Source organism: Oryx dammah, unplaced genomic scaffold (genome assembly GCF_014754425.2).
Source record: "Oryx dammah isolate SB20612 unplaced genomic scaffold, SCBI_Odam_1.1 HiC_scaffold_11, whole genome shotgun sequence".
Taxonomy (NCBI): Eukaryota; Metazoa; Chordata; class Mammalia; order Artiodactyla; family Bovidae; genus Oryx; species Oryx dammah.
Window position 1 is genome coordinate 42,441,457 of NW_024070195.1, and position 19,795 is coordinate 42,461,251.

At 59.1% G+C, this 19,795-nt stretch overlaps 1 protein-coding gene across 4 annotated transcripts in view; it reads left to right on the plus strand.

Annotated features, from left to right (window-relative positions):
• Window positions 1–1,228: 1,228 nt before the first annotated feature.
• Window positions 1,229–19,795, plus strand: part of GRM4 (glutamate metabotropic receptor 4) — a 113,240-nt gene continuing 94,673 nt past the window's right edge. For 3 of the 4 annotated variants that reach the window (XM_040249079.1, XM_040249081.1, XM_040249082.1), the window contains exons 1-2: window positions 1,229–1,281; window positions 11,481–12,373. In XM_040249079.1, the coding sequence (XP_040105013.1) occupies window positions 11,855–12,373 (519 nt within the window). In that variant the 5' untranslated portion in view covers window positions 1,229–1,281; window positions 11,481–11,854. Of the gene's footprint in view, window positions 1,282–2,342; window positions 2,512–11,480; window positions 12,374–19,795 lie in introns of those variants that run through there. The other variant, XM_040249080.1, reaches the window with a different exon arrangement.

The window sequence follows — 19,795 nt, forward strand, 5'->3', positions numbered from 1 at the left end:
ACACTTTGCAGACCAATGCTGGACAGAGACCAGTGGGCTGTGGGCCACCGGGTGGGTTTCTCCGAGGCTGGTGGAGATCTGGGGCGGGGCTGGCTTCAGTAGGAAGGCGCCCTGAAGGCTGTGGGACCAGGGTCAAATGGAATCCCCGCCCCGTCCCGTCCTGTGTCATTTGCTCAAACCAGGAGCAGTGGGGTGGGCGAATGAACATGCCACTTGGGGGCACACGCCACGTGTGTGGTGCAGATGCGTGAGAAGCTGGCCCAAGGTGGGGGGTCTCAGTGATGCTCCGGGAGGGTGGGAGTGGGGAGCAGGGTGACCCCCATGGCATCACTGTGTTTGTGGTACTCCGGGAGTGCCTCAGGAGGCTCCGTTCCTTGATCCTCGACCTTTAGGGTCAGGAGGGGTCCCTGCCAGCTCCTCCGGGTCGAGGTACAGACATCCGCCCCCGGGGGGAGGCGGGAAAAGGGGGCTTCCAGGAGAGGGCGCCGGTGGGGCGCGGTGGGAGAGGGAGCAGAAGGGAGGGCGGGTGCGGAGGGGCGGCGGGGCGCGGGGTGAGCCCCAGCCTTGCGGCGGAGAGGTGCGGGGTCGGGGGTGGGCCCCAGGCAGCTACCTCTTTAAAAGGCCGGCGGAAGCCGCGCGCTGGGCCCCCACTGCCGCGCAAACTTGGCGGGCCGGGCCCGCGCCTTCCCGAGCGCGGCCGCGGCCGTAGGCGCGGGGCTGAGCCGCCGCGGCTCCCTCGGCCCTCGTGCTCCCGGAGCCCGCCCCTCTCGCGTCTTCACTGCTCTCCGGTCTCCCGCTCCCTCTCTCGCTCGCTCGCTCTCCAGCGCGCTCTCTCGCTCGCTCTCCTTTTTCTCCTGCTGCCGTGCGGCTGCCGCGGCGCCGCCGGGCGCCCGCATCTCGGCCGGCGGCGCTCGCGGCTCCGCTCCCGCTCCACTGCCTTCCCAGCGCGGAGCCCTCGGTCGGACGCCGCTCCCGGAGCCGCTCCCTCTCTCCCTCGCGCTCGGACGCCGGGCTCCGCGGCGGACAGAGCCGAGCCGCCCGCCGCTCCCTAGCTCGCCAGCTCGCTCTCGCCGGAGCAGCAGCCGCCCGCCGCGCGCTCGGAGGCAGCCCGGGCCGGGCGGCCGCCAGCTCCTCCCCGCTGCGTCCCGGACTCCGGGCGGCTCCTCGTCGGGCTCGGTCCGCAGCGTCAGAGCCGCCCGCCACGGCCCGGGCTCCGGCCACCGCGAGCCGCCAGCCTCCGGCCGCCGCCTCCCTGCGCCCCCGAGCGCTCGCCGGCGCGCGGTGAGTTGTGGCCCCCGGGTACGGGCGGAGGAGACGGCGCCCTCCGGCCTCGGGGGCGCGAGCTGCGGCGGGGACTCCGGGGCTCCGAGAGGTGGCCTCTGGCTGACTCCCGCGCTCGGCGATGCCCAGAGGAGGGCCAGTGGACCGGAGCTCTCGGGGCTGGAGGACACGGGACCCGGGGTAGAGGGTCTCCCCTCGGGGCTGGGGCCGGGAGTGGGGCAGCGGCTCTTCTGCGGGTCCGGGGGAAAGTGTCCCTGTGCCTGGGGTTTTGTCGGGTTTCCCCGGCTGGGGGGTCGAGCCCGCGCTCAGGTGGGGACGGTGGCGTCAGCGCGCCCCCTCTGCGGAGAGGCAGGGCCGGCGGGGGCGCGGGCCGGTCTGTGCCCCGGTCCCCGCGGTCTCCGGGCGGGAGGGCAGCGCCAGCCGTGCGAGCTCCTTCCCGCGGGCCGGCCCCACGTCCCGCTCCCGTGGCGCCCCAGCATCGCCTTGGTCTCCGGCCGGCCCCCAGCGCCCGCTGGCGCTCGGCGGAGGCGGGATGGGACGGCACCCGAGGGTCTGGGGTCTCCCCAGGGCCCTGGGACTTCGGGGTCAGGTGCTTCTCAGACACTCGGGACCGACCCTCTCTCGGACCCTGATGAACCTTTGCTTCTGCGCGAACGCCCGGCGGGCAGCTGAGTTGTGTGTGTGTGTGTGGGTGTGGGTGTGGGTTGGGGGGTCCCCTCCGGGGTTGGGCCGAGTGTGTACGTGTGTGTTGGGGGTTCTCCTCCGGGGTCGCGCCGAGTGTGTGTGTGTTGGGGGTCCCCTCCGGGGTCGGGCCGAGTGTGTGTGTGTGTTGGGGGGTCCCCTCCGGGGTCGGGCTTCCCGGTCGCCCTGGAGCTGCAGGCGTCCCCTCCCCGCGCGGGGCGGGGCTGGAGGTGGAGGCCCGACTGCGCGAGGCGCCCCCGCACCAGGGCGGTCTGAGGCTGTTTGTGCTGAAATGGGGCGGCAGTGGCTGCGCAGGGAGTCCTGAGGCCGAACCTGGGAGCGCCCCTCCCCCAGGCCGCGAGCGACACCCCCGCCTTCAGACTTTCGGCCCCTGTGGGAGGAGGGTCCTTGTTTCTTCCCCCCTCTTCCGTCCCCCCAACCCCCGCTCTGCTCACCCTCCTCGCCCTGGTGCGGGAGAAAGCTGCTCTGCGGGACTGCGCCGGGCTCGCCTAATGGGGTGCCCCGAGCCACGTGTCTCTTGGAGCCTTGGTGAGTCTGTCTGCTCCTCTGTCAGTCTGGCAGAAAGCCCGATGATGGTGGAGGGAGGATCGTATGTGTTTGTGATCCTCATATTCCTCCCCACTCCATTCTGGGGTGAGGGTGGAGGCTGTGGGCTGCCGGTGGGGGGGGTAGTGGTGGGGCAGCTCTGTAAGAGTCTCCATACGGGGCACCCCGTCCCCACAGCCTCCTTTCGCTGGGCCAGCTCGTGGTGGAAGTGAAGAATGTTCTGGTCCCCAGCTCCCCTTCCCCAGGAGACTCCCTGGTCCCCACTTTCTCCCTGGCCCCACTTGGGGTCCTGGGCCTCAAGCACTGGATGGGCGCCTCTGCTCTTTGAAGGCTCAGAGCCTGAGGTGGTGGGAGAACTTCCATGAGAAGGTGAGAATCTGCAGGAGCTTTTCTAGGGCCTCTCCTGATGTTGCAGAGAAGTCCCACAGAACAGTCTGGAGGCCCCTGGGTGTGGTCACCCACCGGTCAGGGCAGGGGGCTTATTACCTCTCCTGGGCAGGCCCTGGGGCTAGTGGCAAGGAGGCTACAGTGGGGAGTAGGGATCAGAGTCCTTGCCCCTCCCTGGGGCCCCCGGAGGACCACTTCCCGGAGGGCCTTCCCAGGGCCTACAGTCCTGTCCTTGGGGTGGGTGGAACCTTTGGTGATGGTGCCTCTGAGCCTCTGCCCACCCACCTGTGAATTTGCTGACCGCGGTCTTCATCTCCCCGCAACTTCTGTCATTCTAGCCCTCAATCTCCCCCTAGCTGTCAACATCTTCACCCCTGTCAGGGACAAAAATATCAAAAAGTTCTCTTCTGAGGTCTGAGTCGCTTATAGGGCTCTCCTCCCAGGGCCATTTGGTTTCAAGAGTCGGAGAGGAGGAAGGCAGTGCTTAACCCAGTGGAGTGCACTACTGGTGGTGGATTTCTAGGAGAGCGGTGAATCGGATGTTTGGCGCGGGGCATGCAGTACATCCCATAAAACAGGGCTGGCCGAGGGGGAGGAGGGCGCATGCCGGGGGTTGCACTAGCCTCTTGGCCTCTCCTTCCACCTGCCTCCACCTCTCGCCTTCCTCTGTGTGGCTGCCTCCTCTCTGAGGCTGGGTGCCTCCAAGAGGGAGCGCCTGGCACAGTGGCAAGCAGGCAGCTGAGGTCGGTGAGGGAGCCTTGGCAAGCAAGCCTGTGAGAGAGCAGTGTTCTGGCCGGGAGGGTCAGGGGGCAGCCCCCACCTGCTTTCTGAGGGGTCCTCTGCCCAGCTTCTGGCATGCTCGGACACACCCAAACCTGCCCCGCTGCAGGGGGACAGCTGGCATGAGATGGTGGGACCAGGACCAGCCTTTATAAAGGCTTCTGAGCTTTATAATTACAGCCCCTAGACATATCCTCTCCCCCAGATCAGTGTGGAGCCAGCAGCCCCTAATTACCACCTGCCCCAAGACATCTGCCCACCCCGGCTGTCCTCCTCTGCTCAGCCTAGCACCCCATTTTCCAGTGGGCAGGCCCCGCTGAGAGCCTGGGCAGCTGGGCCCGCCAGCCGCCGGCTGGAAGGTTATCTCACTCCTGCAGAGTGCGGCTGCCTGTGCCACCCGGAGGAGGCATGGGGGCGCTGGCATCTGGGCACTGGCCCGGCTCGCTGGGGCTGGCGGAGCTGCGGACAGCCCAGGCTGACCTGAGGGAGGAGGCTGGGGGGGCTTCCCATGGTGGGCAGCAGGCCCGAGCGGAGGGCACCAGCTTCCGGTGCCTCCTGCCACTGCCCCCGCCCCAACCCCCAGCCTGGTGCTGGCTCCTGGAAAGAGCAGGGTGGGCTTATGTCTCGGTCCACTCTGCCCTAGTTAGCAGGGGACTATCAAAAATTAATTTCGGGATCTCACTGCCTTTGGCCCTTGCCGGAGTGTAGACTGCCTTGGCTCCTGGGCGCTCTGGTTCTTTCCCTGCTGTGCAGCTTCTGGCTTCCCTCCGTCCTCTGCCCAGCCCCAGGCTACAGCTCTGCCTTCCCAATGCACTTCCTTCTCCCCACCAGGCCTGGAGTCAGGCTCTGGGCTTCTGCCTCGCGCTCACCCTTCACTTTTCCTGCCCGAGCCTGGCTCCTGAAACGGAGGCTTAGGAACTTAGGGACTTGCTCAGGGAAGGATGCAGCCCGCCCTCCACCAGCCTCCAGCCCGCAGGCTTGCCCGAGTTTCTGTTGGCTCCTTGGGAAAAACCGAGCTCCACAAGGATAGTGAAAATAACCCCTTAAATTAAAGCTGATGACTCCCGTCGAAATGTTTTATTATCAGCCTCACCATTGAGCAATCTCTGGCAGCAGCGAGGCATAAATATATGTGTACACAAGTATATTAAATAAATTGGGGAATGTGGTGCATAATGACATTATCTGGACCCCATTCAATTAAGGCAGATATTATCTGTGGTAATTGGGAAATGCCAGCCTATGATGACAGTTGGGCCATTCTGGGCCGAGCCTGGCTGACGGGCAGGCTGCGGTGTCCCCTGAGCCTCCCTCTTCTCCTGGAGAAAGCCCCAGCCACCTGGGGGCTCTGACGACACCCCCAGAGAACTCAGCTGGCTGCTCGTCCGAGGCTGGGCCACCCCCACGGGGATCAGGAGGTTTGGGTCCTGCCCTGCCCAACCGCCACTCTGTCCCTCAGGGGGAGAGAAACTAGCCCGTGGACCCGCGTCCTGGCTGGGCCGTGACTTCTAGTAAACACACCACATCACTACAGGGTTATTTTTAGGTTTGGATATAGAAGTAAAGGCTGGGGACTTGACCTGGATTCTGAAGTTTCTGGTGGGTGATCACTGCTCAGATGTCACGTCCTCTTCTTCATGCTCGACCTCAGGGTGGCTTAGGGTGGGGAGTCTCCCCCACAACCGTGGTTCTGCTTGTGGCTATGCGAGGCAGGAGGAGTTGGACATGGACTCGCCAGCTCGTGGGCCCCAGCTTCCCAGCGCAGTACCCTGGGGTTCGGGAGCGGGGACCGGAAGGAGGAGGAGAGAGGAAGAAACAGCATTAGCGGGAAGCCCTCAATAGCAACAGCTGCAAATAAAGATACTTGCCCCTTTGGGCATTGGGCTAGAAAGCTGGGTGGTCCTGGCAAGAGGAGGTGGGGTGGGTTGAGGTGGGAAGGAGAGGTCTGAGGGTTTGCATGGAAGTGGGGGCTGCTGCAGGAGACACTGAGCAAGCAGGAGCTGGTGGCTAGCCCCTCTGCCCTGGGAGAGGGGGACGGTCAAGGCTGGCCATTTTCTGGGACTTTCCCTGGTGGTCCAGTGGTTAGGGCTCTGCATTTTTAAAGCAGGAGGTGCAGGTTTGATTCTTGGTCAGGAAACTAAGATCCCACATGCTGTGCAGCATGGCCAAAAATATTTTTTTAAAAAGGCTGGGCATTTTCTGGGCTGAACTGGTGGGCCCCAGTGCCAATGAGACATGCTTGCTTAGCCCTCCAACTGAGGCGAACTGCTGAGGCCTGAGCAGGTGGCTGGCATGGAGCCTCTGGTTTCTCTTGTCCTGAGTCCCTGCCTGCTGTGCTCAAAGTGGGCCCTGCTTTCTGCATCCATACCGTGGCCCACCAGGCCTTGCTTGGTTTGGTGCTTGGAGCACCCCTCACCCCGACCTCCTTTCCTGCTTCTCCGCATTCCTACTGCCGTCCAGTCATCCTGACCTCCTTGCTGTTCCTTGAACAATGGTTGCTAATTGTATGCTCACCGCAGGGCCTTTGCACTTGCTATACTCTACCTGGGATGCTTTTCTCTCAGATACATGATTCATGCCCTTCCTGTTTTTAGTCTCTGCTCGAATGCCACCTCCTCTGAGAAGCCTTCCCTGACTATCGTTTCCTTCCCAAAGCCCCCGCCCCGCCATCTCCTTTCTTCTCGCCTGCCTCGTGTTTCTTCATAAGCCCTTGACCCCCGTCTGTGTGTAGATGTGTCTGTCGTTTCCCCTGCACCACCGCTGGATGTGGGCTTCACAGGGCAGGTGTCTGTATCTGTTTTCACTCCCAGCATTTCCCCAGTGCCAAGAGCAGAGTCTGGCACACAGTGGGAGCTCAGCACATACTCGGTACACACTCGGATGGCATGTTGCATAACTGAAGGGTCAGGGATTATGTTTCACGCCTGATCATGTAAGCGAGTTGCAAGAATTCAGTGCAAGGTCTGAGTTCCACTCTGTGGACCTGGAATGCTGCTGCTGACCCCCAGCCCCTGCCCTGGGTCCCCACTGGTGAGGGTGGCGCCATGCTGGCTTGGGGCAGGGACCTGCCTTTGGTTGTTGATGGAGAATTGCCTGTGTTCTGAGCCTTGAGCCAGGCCCTGGGGATGCAGAGATGAAGGTGATGCTGTTCACGTGGCCCCAGACGTGCTCCCAGGCTCATCAGTGCCAGATAACCACGTTCCAAGAGAGGCTTTACAGCATTAACCATGGAGGAAAAGGGCCCCCGCCCCCACTGTGGCCTCCTTCTTGCTCTTAGAACATGGCTCAGGCTGGGCGAGTGCCTGCGAGCAGGGCTGCCCTTTCTATTCATCTAGAAATAAATTACCTGGGAGAGGAGGGTGGGAAGGGCCCAGGGATCATCCATTCATGTCCCCACACCCAGGTGGGGGACACCAGGCGTGGTGCAGGCTGGGGTGCAGAGACATCGAGGTGAGGATGACATGGTCCCCCCAGATGTGGTCCAGGTCGGGAGAGGGTTGCTCTGCTGGGGTTTGAGGAAGCTAGCAGAGCATCCCCTCTCCCAGGGACTCAAACAGGTGGAGGTTTGTTGCTGTTGCTGCTGGGGTGGAACAGACTTCTGATGACCTGCTCCCAGGGTCTAGGCCTTGCCCATTTGAGAGGAGACTGTCTAGCAAACCTCACCTCTGCCCAGCCATTGCAGCTCCCCTGGGGGACAGGAGATAGGGGGGCCTCAGAAGTGGCCTGCAGTGATTTGGGCCACTCCCGTGGAGGTGGGGCTGCAGGCGGTGGAGGAAGGAGGGGGAGGCCTCAGGTTCTCTCTCATGGTTCCCTGTGAGGAGTGGAGCCCCAGCCCCTCCTTCCATGGAAACGTAAGATGTGGGCCACAAGGCATCTAAACAGCTCAGGGGGTTCAATCCCAATCTCACATATCCATTCACAGTCCCCAAGTTCTCCAAGCACCTGGGTTGGGCCAGGCACTGCAGAGGTCAAAGTGAATCCAGCCCAGGCAGGTGCTGGAGGGAATGGGGGCAAGCGGAGAGGGAGGGGCCGCCGCAGGTCCGGAGGCTCAGGAAGGTGGGGAGGGGGTGCTGGGGGCCCAGGGGAGCCTACGGGACCCTCTCTGGGCCTGGCTATCCTGGCTCTACCCGCTCAACAATAGGGGCTGGTCTGCTGGCCTGCAGAGGAGCGGGAAGCCTGAGCACGTCATCGGGGAGGAGCGGGGAGGAGCGGGGAGGGAAGAAGATGGTCCCCACCCCTGGGAGCTAAGTGCAGGGTCCTTCCCTGTGCCGCTGTCCTTTATTTCATGTTTGAGAGAAGTCTGTTTCTTCTTTTGCTTCCGGAGAAGCAAAAGCAGCTCGGTGAAAACTAAATTGGAGTTTAGTAAATTGCAGCAGCTTTTCTGGTTGTCGGTTTGTGGTTTGTGGTTCTTTCTGGCCCAGGCCCTGGCTGGAGACGAAAGACTGAGGTTAGGCAGGAGAAAAGCCTGGAGTCCTGCTTGCTGAGGCCTGGAAGAGGTGGGGGTGGCCAGTTCCTCAGACGTCAGAGAGACCCTCGGGTTGTGGGGTGGCTGGGTTGGAGTGGGGTAGACTGCAACCATCTGCCGAGCACCCCACCTCCCGCCCCTTTCTCTGAAGAGAATGTTCTGGAAAATGCCCACCGGCCAGTGAACTATTGCTTTACCCTGTGGCCCTCCTCCCTCCCTGCAGAATCTGGCAGGTGCCACAGAAGGAGGTGCCCCAGCGGCTGGGGAGTGGGGAGGGGGAGCGAGACTGAGCACCCAGAGGAGCCTTGCCTGGGGGCGGGCGGGCGCACCTGCCACCATCCTGGGGATTTCACCTGGGCACCTAAGGAGGGACCCTTCCAGCTGCCCCAGAGTTGAGCTTTCCTGGCTGTTTTGGACCTGGTGGTGGGGTGGTCTGAGGGCTCCCCTCTCCCCTGCAGAGGGAAGCACCCAGCCCTGGGGGGGAGGGCGGATCAGCCTGGCTCCCAACCCCTCCCTGCCCTCCCCCAGCTTCTGTTCTGCTGGCTCCTTTCACTCACAGGTATTTTTACTTTTCCCTGGTGCCTGTTATGCAGGATCAAAGGAAGGAGGGGAGGCTGACAGAGGCGGTGGTTTGCTCGGGTCTTGGAGGTGCTCAGAAAAGGCAGGCCTGGTGGGACCTAGGGCTGCAGAGGGCCCGCTGTAGGCGGCCGGGGACCCAGTCGGTGGAGGGCAGCCTGGGGCTTCTGACTGGCCTGGGGCCTCAATTCTCATCCCGCAAGTACTTGCCTTTCTCCTCACTGAGGCCTCCTTTCCACATAGCCTCCTTTCTCCTGCCTGTGTGTATGTGTGTCTATTTGCTTATGTTTGGGCTCTGCTCAGCCTGGAGGTGCTTGGGTTTCAAGAAGAAGCCAGTGTTGATCCCTCATGAAGCATCTGGAAGCCTGAGAAGGCCCAACCGGCAGAAGCTGTTGTGCACTGGGTCTTGCAGCCTGAATCTGCCCTGCTGCAGCCTTGCTCACTGCCTGTCCCTATGCCCCAAATCCCTCTATTGAAATAAAAAATAACCACCCCTGACCTCCCAGGATGCCAGAGCTGGGTAGGGCCTGAGAGACCCTCTGGCAGGCCAGCATGGTGGGGCGGTCAGGGATGGGGTGCTATGCCAGCTCTGTGTTCCTGGGCTGTCTCACCATGCGAGGCTTGGTACCTCAGCTTCATCATCTGTGTAATGGGGCTAAAAATCCCACCTGGCTCATAGGGGTGTGTTACCTGAGACAATGTGGGCAGAGTGCTTGTCCGGTGCCTGGCGCATCGCGCTGTGTCGTCCTTTGCTGTTATTTCTCCCTGGGGCACTGTGGGCACTTGGACAAGACTGTGTTTCATCGTGGACTGTCCTGCCCACGTCCCTGACTGCATGCAGGCTAGTAGGTGACTCCCTCCCTTCATGGTGATGACTGAAATGCCCCCACAGGGCCAGGATGGCCTCCAGACTGCATCTCACTCCAGCCCGTCCATTTTACAGATGTTGAAACTGAGGACTCCCTGGGGGACAAGCGTGGCCTCCAGCAGGGCAGCAGTGGGGCTGCAGGCTGGTCCAGGACTCCTGGTCTTTCTTGTCGGAATTGCCTAGAACCGGCCTTGGCAGCCAGCACCCCATAGCACCCCTCACTCCCCAGAGCCACCTGGGAGAGGCCTCAGATAACTCTCATGGAGGCGTGAGTGCTCTTGAGGGGTCCGCACAGGTGTAGCTGCCCCTCGCCTGTATTTTGACAGATCTTCAGCCCTCCCCAGAGCGCTGACCCCCAGCCCTAGGTCACTGGGTCCTGGCTTCCTGCTGGCCTCCCCAGGCACTCTCGGCGTGACCGGTGCTGGACCTGAGCCCTCACCTGCCTTGAGTGGGGAGTTACCTGGTCCCTCTGGGAGACTGTTTCATCTGCAGAAGGCTGCTGAGGAGAATTACGAGCCCTCGTCTTGGCCTCTGAGGAGTTAATGGAGGGGGCAGCATTTGGATGAGGGGCGAGATGTGAGGTGAGCGTCCAGAAGGCGCTCGCTGGAGAAGCCCAGGAGCCAAGGCTGGATCTTGGGGGGCGGTCTCCCATGCTTCCCTGCCCTTTCCAGAGCCCTGGAAGCCTCTGGTGGGGATGGTGGCTCTGAGCCCCCCACTTGGTCTTCATGGAGGGACCAGGTCTCCAGAGAAGCCTCCCAACCCAAACACAGGCTTTTTCACATGGTTGGGGAGACCGAGGTACAGATCAGGCGAGCGGCTGCTTGTCTTCATTTGACGGATGCACAGGAAAGGGGGCCTTGAGGCCGCCCCCCCCCCATCCTGGACCCCGCCCTGACTCAGCTTTCAGCCTTTCTCCCCGAGGCTTCCCAAGTCGAGGCGAGGGAAGTTGCTGGCACCGAGGGAAGGCTGGGCCCCGGGAAGGAAGCCCTGGGGAAATTAGCCCAGATTAGCAATGAGAATGAGGAAGAGCTGGTGTTCTCTCCTCTCCCCTCGCAGATAAATATTTAATCACAACAACAATAATAATGACGGTCATCATAATAATGTGCACTAGCTCAGGCCAGAACCTGAGCCTGCTCTCAGAGGGAGGAAGTGGCGAAGAGAAATGGAGAGGTATAAAGACCCCTGGGGTGGGGCGGGGGGCCCAGCAAGAGAAAAAGAGCCTCCACCGGGTTGACTCTCTGGCGGGGTAGCAGGGCGCCTGGGGTGGAAATGGAGTGTCCACCCTCCCCAGCTCCACCAGCCCCAGCTTCTCTTGGCCTTCAGACTGAGCAGCTCCCAGCCTGACTTCTTCTGAGGCCCTGCTTTCTTTCCTCATCTCCGAGTCCTCAAGGAGCCTGTGTGTCTGGTTCCAGAACTGGGGGCAGGGCATTGGGTTCCAGGCGGTGTTCTGCTGTTTGTCCCCTGTGTGACTTGGGCCAAGTGCTCTCCTGCTTTGGGCCTCGGTGTTCCCATCTCTGAAATGGGTTGTGTCCAGCGGGGCCAGTTTTTGCGTGCTTGCTCCTTCCTGTGGGTGCCTGTTGAGAGGAGACCCCTCTTCTTCCTAGGTCTCCAGGGGTCCCCTGGGGTGTGTTCTCTGAGGCCTCTGGTCTGGCGGCAGTGGGCACCAGGAACCTTCAGACATGACCCAGTTTCTGCCTTAAGTTCTCTCATCTGCACCAAAGTCGAGCAGCAGTGGAGAGGAAGCCAAGTTCAGGAGGTCTGTGGTGTCTTTGACCACAACCTCCAGCATCTCCTGCTCCCAGGCTCCTGATGAAAGATGCAAATAGCTAATGTCTTCTCCGGCTTCTCTGATTCTCTCTCTCTCTTTCTCAGGTTGGTAAGAGGAGAGCTCTGGAGCTGTTTTCTCCCTGATGCCAAGATCTGCCCAGCTAGGAGCACTCTCCACCTTTCATGGTCATCCACTGAGAACAGGCCTGCGGGACGTGGGGACCAAGACCAGAGCTTTGCTGCACCCCAGCTACTCCCTGCTGTCCAAGTGCAGCCTGTTCCACAACTGAGCGTCGCCGGGGGCCGAGGTACACCAGCACGGTCTGTCCGTTGGCCGCCCTCAGCCACCCTGCTGCTGAAGCCGCCCTGGAGAGACTGGTGGGGGCCACTGTGCCCATGCTCATCCAGGCCGTGGGGCCTGGGGCCCGCCAAGGCTAGGAGCAAGGCCTGCCATTCATGGGTCTCTAGGGATTTCCGAGATGCCTGGGAAGAGGGGCTGGGGCTGGTGGTGGGCCCAGCTGCCCCTTTGCCTGCTCCTCAGCCTTTCCGGGCCCTGGGTGCCCTCCTCCCTGGGGAAGCCCAAAGGCCACCCTCACATGAATTCCATCCGCATAGACGGGGACATCACTCTGGGAGGCCTGTTCCCAGTGCACGGCCGGGGCTCGGAGGGCAAGGCCTGTGGAGAACTCAAGAAGGAGAAGGGCATCCATCGGCTGGAGGCCATGCTGTTTGCTCTGGATCGTATCAACAATGACCCGGACCTGCTGCCCAACATCACGCTGGGCGCCCGCATTCTGGACACCTGCTCCAGGGACACCCATGCCCTGGAACAGTCGCTGACCTTTGTGCAGGCGCTCATCGAGAAGGACGGCACGGAGGTCCGCTGTGGCAGTGGTGGCCCGCCCATCATCACCAAACCTGAGCGCGTGGTGGGCGTCATTGGTGCTTCCGGGAGTTCCGTCTCCATCATGGTGGCCAACATCCTTCGCCTCTTCAAGGTTAGTGCCTGCCCAGCTCCTTTCTCCTCTTCTCCTCCTGAATCCCAGGGAGAGAGTGTGTTGCTCCCCAATACCCACATTGGTGTGTGAGAATCTGGGGCTGACTTGCCTGTGGTCTGAGAGAAGGTCCCAGCTCGGTGGAGCTGACCATGGTGCTGAAACAGCACCTGCTGCAGGCAGCCTTTTGATCAACTCTGCTCCTCTGCGGGGAATTCTGAACCAGGAGGGAAAGGAAGTGCTGCTGAACAACAGGAGGGAGGAGGAGACAGGCGAACAGAGATATAAAAAAAGCCCCAGACAGATGGATGGTCAGAAATATAGGTAGATAGAAAGGTACACAGGTTAAAAGATAGACATAGACTGGAAGTGTGAATGTTGGAGATTGCCAGGGAGAAAAAGCAAGACTTTTGTTTTTACATTGTTTTCCAATAATTGCAGTTCCCAAGAAAGATCTGTTTTTTTCCTCTGGGTAGTTGAGAAAGCCCCGTGTGGCCCTCCCGCTCCACCTCAGGATTATAGTTAGAAAATGTGTCCTGGTTTTTTGCAGGAGGCATTAGCTCTCAGCCCACAGTGACTGGAGCTGTGGATGAGAAAGGCCTGGAGGAGCGGGTGGTCCCGTCTCTGGTTCCCTGGGTCCCCAATGGAGCTTCCCTGGCTCATTCCTTTCCTTTTGCCCCTCTTCCTTACACACCTTTCTCCCTTCTGGAGTCCCTCCCTGCCCCCTCTCTGCCGCCCCCCTTCCTCTCTTCCAGGGGCTGGAGCTGCTGATTTGCAATTCAATTGGAGCCAAGTGCTTCGCTAAGCTGCTAAAACAACTGAAAGCTACCGGGTAGAGAGAAAAACATTACAAGCATTTTACCAATAATTATATGCCCGCTCCTCTCTGGGAGCCTCCTCATTTGCTCTGTGTGTGTGTTGTGTGTGTGTGTGTGTGTGTGTGTGTGTGTGTGTGTGTGTGTGTGTGTGTGTGTGAGAGAGAGAGAGAGAGACAGAGACAGAGACAGAGACAGAGAGGGAAAGAGAACAGGGTGAGGGGGGAGGAAGGGAGGCGCAAAGGGAGCCTCTGTGTCCGTCCTTCACCCTCATGTTAGATTCTTGGCCTCTGGAGTTGGCTCCTTGTCTCCTCAAAGTCTCCAGAGTTAGGGAGTGGACAGAGAGCCTTCTTGGCCTCATGCAGGGTGGGAAGTGCTGAGGCTGGAGCCCTCTCTCCTGGGCCTTTTCTGGAACCCATTTGCCCAGTCCCATGATGCATTAGTACTTGGGGGCATTTCTGGGGAGGCTGGGGTAGGAGTGGGGTCAATGGTGTGAGTGTTCCATGTTGGCTATCCTGTCTAGTGGAGCAGGGTTGGAACTTTGCCACGGGCTGGTCTGGGCCATGGGTGCTGTGCAGCCCTTGACTTGAGGCCTTCTTCCTGGAGTGCTGGTTTTGCTTAATGATCTGGATGAAAACACTATTTTAATTTTAAAAACAAATGCATCATGAAGGATGCAAAATCACGATGCAGAAGGAGACTTGAAGGAAACTTTTGCCTTGGCAGTGGACAGTTTGAACAACCCCTGGGGAGCAGTGTTGCCTGTGGTCATTCGTTGGTGGGGTGGGGACTGGGAACCTGGTCCAGCCCCTCTGCCTGATTCTGTAGTGAGGAGGACAGACCCAGAGGGGAGAGGGAGCAGGGTTCAGTGGTCCCAGCCCTGGGCCTACTGAGGTTTGGGCCAGCTGAGTCATCGTTTCAGCCTGCCTGCCCTGGGGTTGGGAGGGGAGGTGACCTGGGCCAGCAGGTGTCATGGAGCAGAGGCCTGCCTATCTGAGTGGGCACAACCCCCCGCCTATGAGAAGGCCAGGCCACAGGTGGGGCTGCTGCGGTGACTCTGGGTGACTTAGAATGTGTTTTATAAGGACTTCCCTGGTGGTTCAGTGGCTAAGACTCTGACCTCCCTATGCAGGAGGCCCCAGTTCCATCCCTGGCCAGGGAACTAGATCCCATATGCTACAACTGAGAGTTTGCAAGTTACAACTAAAGATTCTGCATGCTGCAAAGACGATGGAAGGTTCCACGTGTCACAGCCCAAACCCGGCACAACCAAATGAAATAAAACAGATACAAATAAATGTTAAAAAGCATTTTGTAAAAATGTTGAAACGACGCGATCAGGCCCTTGGGGCTAGGACATCGGTGAGGGTCCCTCCCCACTGTCTCCCAGAGGAGAGCCAGTACCCACTTTATAGGGAGGTGGGAGAGATCAAAGGAGCTGAGGGGCGTCACTGGAGAAAGGGTCTAAGAAGGGCTGCCGTCAGCATCAGGCCTTGAAGCGAGTTCTGGGAGGTCCCCTGCAGGAGTGGGCTGCGACTTCTGAGCTGACCCCCCCTAGGATGGAAATGTCTCTGGTGAGGACGCCTGGGGCCAAAGGGCCTCACCTGCTGGGGGACCCTGGGTGTTCCTTTTCCCCAGGCCATCTGGTCACACATGAGTGTGGCCGTGACCTCCGTTTTGTCTGCACCTCCTGAGATCACAGGGAGATGAGCGGGTGGGAGTGGGAGTCAGGAGACCCCCAGGCTCAGAGACTGAGACGGGACTGGGAAGGAGAGGCTTGGGGGAAGGTAGGGGGGAACAGAGGGGGCTCTTGGGAAAGGAAAGTGGGAGAGTGGTGGGGGGGATGGGGAGAGAGCCAGAAGGAGACAGCTGGCTGTGGTCCGAAGTCCCTGGGTCCCTTTCAACAGCATTAATGTTCCAGGCTGGCGACAAGAGGGCTCCTCAATAATTAAACTGATAGAAATGAGAGGCTGGGCGAGAAACTGAAAAGCCATTTACAGAGGTAAAAAGATTGAACTTTGGGGAGGGAGGTCAGGAGCAGAGCCTCGAGCAGGAGAGGGTGAGGGAGAGGCCTCTCGGGGCTGGAGAAGCTGCCATGCCAGGGGTCTGTTTCAGAGGGTACCGCCGTGCCCAGCCCACTCCACCAAGGCCATTAGTGGGGCCTGCTGGGAACTCCCCCAGAGGCTGTGCTTACAGCTCTCTCCTTCCTCCACGAGGTAGATTTCTGGTGCACAGCTCAGAGAGGGTAATTTCCTGCTGGGAGAATGCTCATAGGGTTCCATCAAGGCCAGGGTATGAACAAAACTCACACCTGCCAGAGCCTGAAGGGGCAACTTGCGTCCAACAGCAGTGGACACTGAACCCTGATTGAATGACAGGCCAGGGCTGGGGGTCGCGTCCCAGACTGCCTCTGCAGAGCCACAGGGCTGGACGTGGGCCTCGAACCTAGGCTTTTGTTCGGGATCAGAAGCTCTGACTTTGGGGAGCCGTGGGTCTGACTGCTTGTATCCTTTACCCTTCTATTCCCACCCCCGCTTTCATCTTCATTTTGGCTCCATTCTCCTAGGACAGGGAATATTGATGGAGGTAAGGAATACATTTTGGAGGAGAGCCTAACCCAGAGGAAGTGGCTTGTGTGGTATGTTGTGGGGACAGCCCAGGTGCTGAAAACAGTCAGGTCTGGGTTTGAATCTCTGTGCCACCAGAGTTACCTCACCATGTCCACCACATCCAATCACCATATCCACCACATCCAATCACCATATCAGTCATTTACACCATAGTAGGAATGAGCCAATCCGATCTTTTCCTGAAAGCAATATTTCTGGGAGGAGAAAGAACATAGGAAGTGCCCTGGAAGAAAGCAGTTTTCGAATCCTTGAGCTCAGAAGGATCCAGAAATAATTGCATTGAGTTCCTCATTTTTGAAGTGGAGAAAAAAACAGCTGAGGCTTGAAGATGGGAATATGAGCTAGCATGGTGATTAAGAAACGACACTGGAGGGACTTCCCCAGTGGTCCAGTGGCTAAGACTCTGCACCCCTCACGTGGGAGTCCAGGTTTGATCCCTGGTTGTGGCACCAGATCCCAAGTGCTGCAACTAAGACCCAGCATAGCCAAATAAGTAAATAAATTAAAAAAAAAGAATTTGGACACTGGGGCCAGACAACTTTTGCCATCTTGGCAAATCGTTTAGCCTGTTTGTGCTTCAATTTCCTCCTCTGTAAAATGAGGGTGATAGTGGTCTCCTCAGCCAGGTGTAGGAGTTAAGGGTTAATGTCTGGAAAAGACTTGCCTGGTTGGTGCCTGGCACACAGTCAGCCCGCAGGAAATGTCACTGCACAGCTTGTACTTTAAGTCAGCATGAGGAACTCCGTCGATGTGGAAGAGGCTGGACTGGGTGGGCAGGGACAGACGGTGACCTTTGAGGCTGATCCTGGAGGGGCCCCACCATCTGCCAGGCCCCGAGCAGTGTGGAGCCTGAGTGGTCAGCATAACTCGCCGATAATGAGGGTTTTCTGCTGTTGCCACAGGGGGGCCTGAGCACTAGGGAAGGGCTGGAGTCCAGGGAGGGCAGGAAGGGGCCAGCAGGAGAGAGGGTAGAAGGGATGCCAGCCAGCAGGCGGGGGCAAGTGCCCCGCTTCCTAGGAGAGGCCGGGCCAGGATCACGGATGCAAGATGTTGGTCCTCTGTGTGCCATGCCAGCCTGGACTGCGAGGGCCTGTCCCTCCTGGGGATGGAAGTTCTGTGAAGGTTTGGGGTGCTTGGGCGTCCCAGGCGGTGCAGTGGTAAAGAATCCGCTCACTGACGCAGAAGACATGGGTTCAACCCCTGAGTTGAGAAGATCCCTTGGAGGAGGAAATGGCAACCCACTCCAGTATTCTTGCCTGGAAAATCCCATGGACCGAGGAGCCTGGTGGGCTCCAGTGCATGGGGTCGAGAGAGAGTCAGACACGACTGAGACACAATACGACAGTGTGTTAGAGAAAGCTGCCTGCCGGGTTTGGCTGACCCGGCCAGCCAAGGGGAGATGTGGCTTGGCTGAAACCAATGCTCTGTTGAGGACATGGCTTTTGTGTCTTCAAAATGTTGCGTTGCACAAGCAGGAGTAACTTTGGAGAGGGTCCGCCCCGTCTCCCGCGGCCTGCCTGTCTGCCGTGAAGACAGCTTCATCTTTCTAGGGCCCAGGCAGCAACCTTGATGGTGTTTTGACCTCCCTCTGTTTGCTGTCACACAGCCTGTGGGCTCTCCTTTTGAACGTGTCCTGGGGACTCCCCGCCACGGGTGCTCTCTCACCTGGGCCCTGCTGAAACTTCTCTCTCCTCTCCCTGCTTCCAAACAGGTCTTTCCACAGCCAAACCTTTGCTCAGTGGCCAGAATGATCTTCCTCAAGGTCAAATCCAACCAGCTCACCCCTTCACTTAAACTTTTCCTTGGCTTTGTGTTGCTCTTTGATTAAAATGCAAGCCTCCACACTGCTGGCCAGTCTGAGAGACCCTGTGATACCTGGTGCCCTGACCGCATCTTTCAGCCTCTCCTGGGTGCACTCTGCACCCGTCCCACTGCTTTATGTTGCTTGAAAACACTGGCTGTTTTCCCACTGCAGGGCCTTTGCACCTCTTTCCCCTCTACAGCGGGACATTGTAATGGCCTCCTCCTACTCTGATGCTGATCCTTCTTATTCAACCTAGTTTAAATGGACCGTCTGCAGAGGAACACCCTCCACCTCCCAGTTATTCTTTCTTATTTTCACATCTTCCCCTTCATGACCCTCACCACAGTTTGTAGTCACGTCTGTGTTTCTCTTGGCTTCTCCTCTGGCCTGCTGCCTGTTTCTGTATGACCCATGAGCTGAGAATGGTTTCCGTGTTTCAGATGGTTGGAAAAAAAATAAAAGCAACAAGTCATGACACAGGAAAATTATGTGAAATTCAAATTTCAGCATCCTTAAAGTTTTATGGACGCATAGCCGTGCCTGTTCATGTACACACTGTCTAGGACTGCTCTTGAGCTACGCCCTCGTTACTGAGTAGATGAGACAGACGCCATCAGCTGAGCCCTGCTGGCCTGTAAGCAGCACCTACAGGACCCCAGTGGAGGCTAGGCCCATGGGGGCCCTCGGGAAATCTTAGCTGAATGGACTCATGGAGAGCAGGGCACCCCCAGGTCTCCCCAGACTCTGCGATGACAGCAGGATGGCCCGGTCTGCAGAGCCTGCGTGAGCGTCTGACTGTGGGGGTGAGTGTGGCTGAGCTCGCCTTGCTGTGGGCTCCAGTAACTGCCCACCGTTGCCTCCCAGAGCCTAGCACTGTGGTGAGCCCTGGGCCACCTAGATGTGTTTGTTGTTGTTTAGGCACTAAGTCATGTTAGACTCGTTGCGACCCTATGGACTGTAGTGCACCAGGCTCCATGGGATTCTCCAAGCAAGAATACTGGAGTGGGTTGCCATTTCCTTCTCCAGGGGATCTTTCTGACCTAGGAACCACGTCCAGCCCTGTGGCTCTGCAGAGGCAGTCTGGGACCCGACCCCCAGCCCTGGCCTGTCATTCAATCGAACCCGGGTCTCCTGCACTGCAGGCAGATTCTTTAACCTGAGCAGCTGGGGACACTGCACAGGACACCTGGTTGGGTTTCATTGTTACTGTTCAGTCACTAGGTCGTGTCCAACTCTGTGACCCCATGGGCTGCAGCGCCAGGCCTCCCTGTCCTTCACCGTCTCCTGGAGCTTGCTCAAACTCATGTCCATTGAGTTGGTGATGCCATCCAACTATCCCATCCTCTGTCGTCCCCTTCTCCTCCTGCCTTCAGTCTTTTCCAGCATCAGGGGCTTTTCCACCCTCCAAATACCTCCAGCTCCTCTATGGAATCCCTTTCGCTTAAGGTTTTGTTCCCTGTTAAAACGTATCTCCATGTCCTGCTGTTGGCTGTTATTAGAGATTTGTCCCAAGAAATCTCGCTTCGCAAATGTGTGAGGAGTGAATGAGGGGTTCTCCTGAAGAGGTTGTTGGGGTACAGTAATCCCAGCATTCACACAGCACACTTCCTGCATCAGGGTCTGCCCCAGTCCTCACAGCACCTACCCAGGGTAGGCGTGTGGTGTTTATCCTCGTTTTACAGATGCAGGACAGAGGCACAGAGAAGCTAAGCAGCTTCCCCGAGGTCTCCGGCTAGTCAGTCGGGTGCCTGGGGAGGAGCCCCGGCGGCTGCATCTTTCTACTGCTTGTTACCACTTTTACCTTTCTACTACTCTGCTCTCCTTCCTCTTGGCCATCAGGTAGGCTTGGTGAGACCTGGCCCCATGCTCACTGTGCAGCCCTTGCTGAGCCTCAGTTTATGCATCTGTAAAGAAGTGTGCAGGTCCTCATCTGGCAGCAGGGATAATGTAGGCAAAGCCTTTAGCAGGTGCTTAGGCCATGTTGGTGTTACCAGAGCAGGTTGGATGACACTGAGGGGTGAAGGGGGAGGAGGCGTGGGAAGTGACCTGCGGGTCACTTGCTGAGGGTGACGTCAGGGGCTGTTCCCCTGGGGGGAGGACCAGCTCTCCCTCTGCTGTTACAGACTCTCCTTCCCCCAAATCTGAAGTGTCCCTTTGTGGTGGGAGTCTGGGGAGG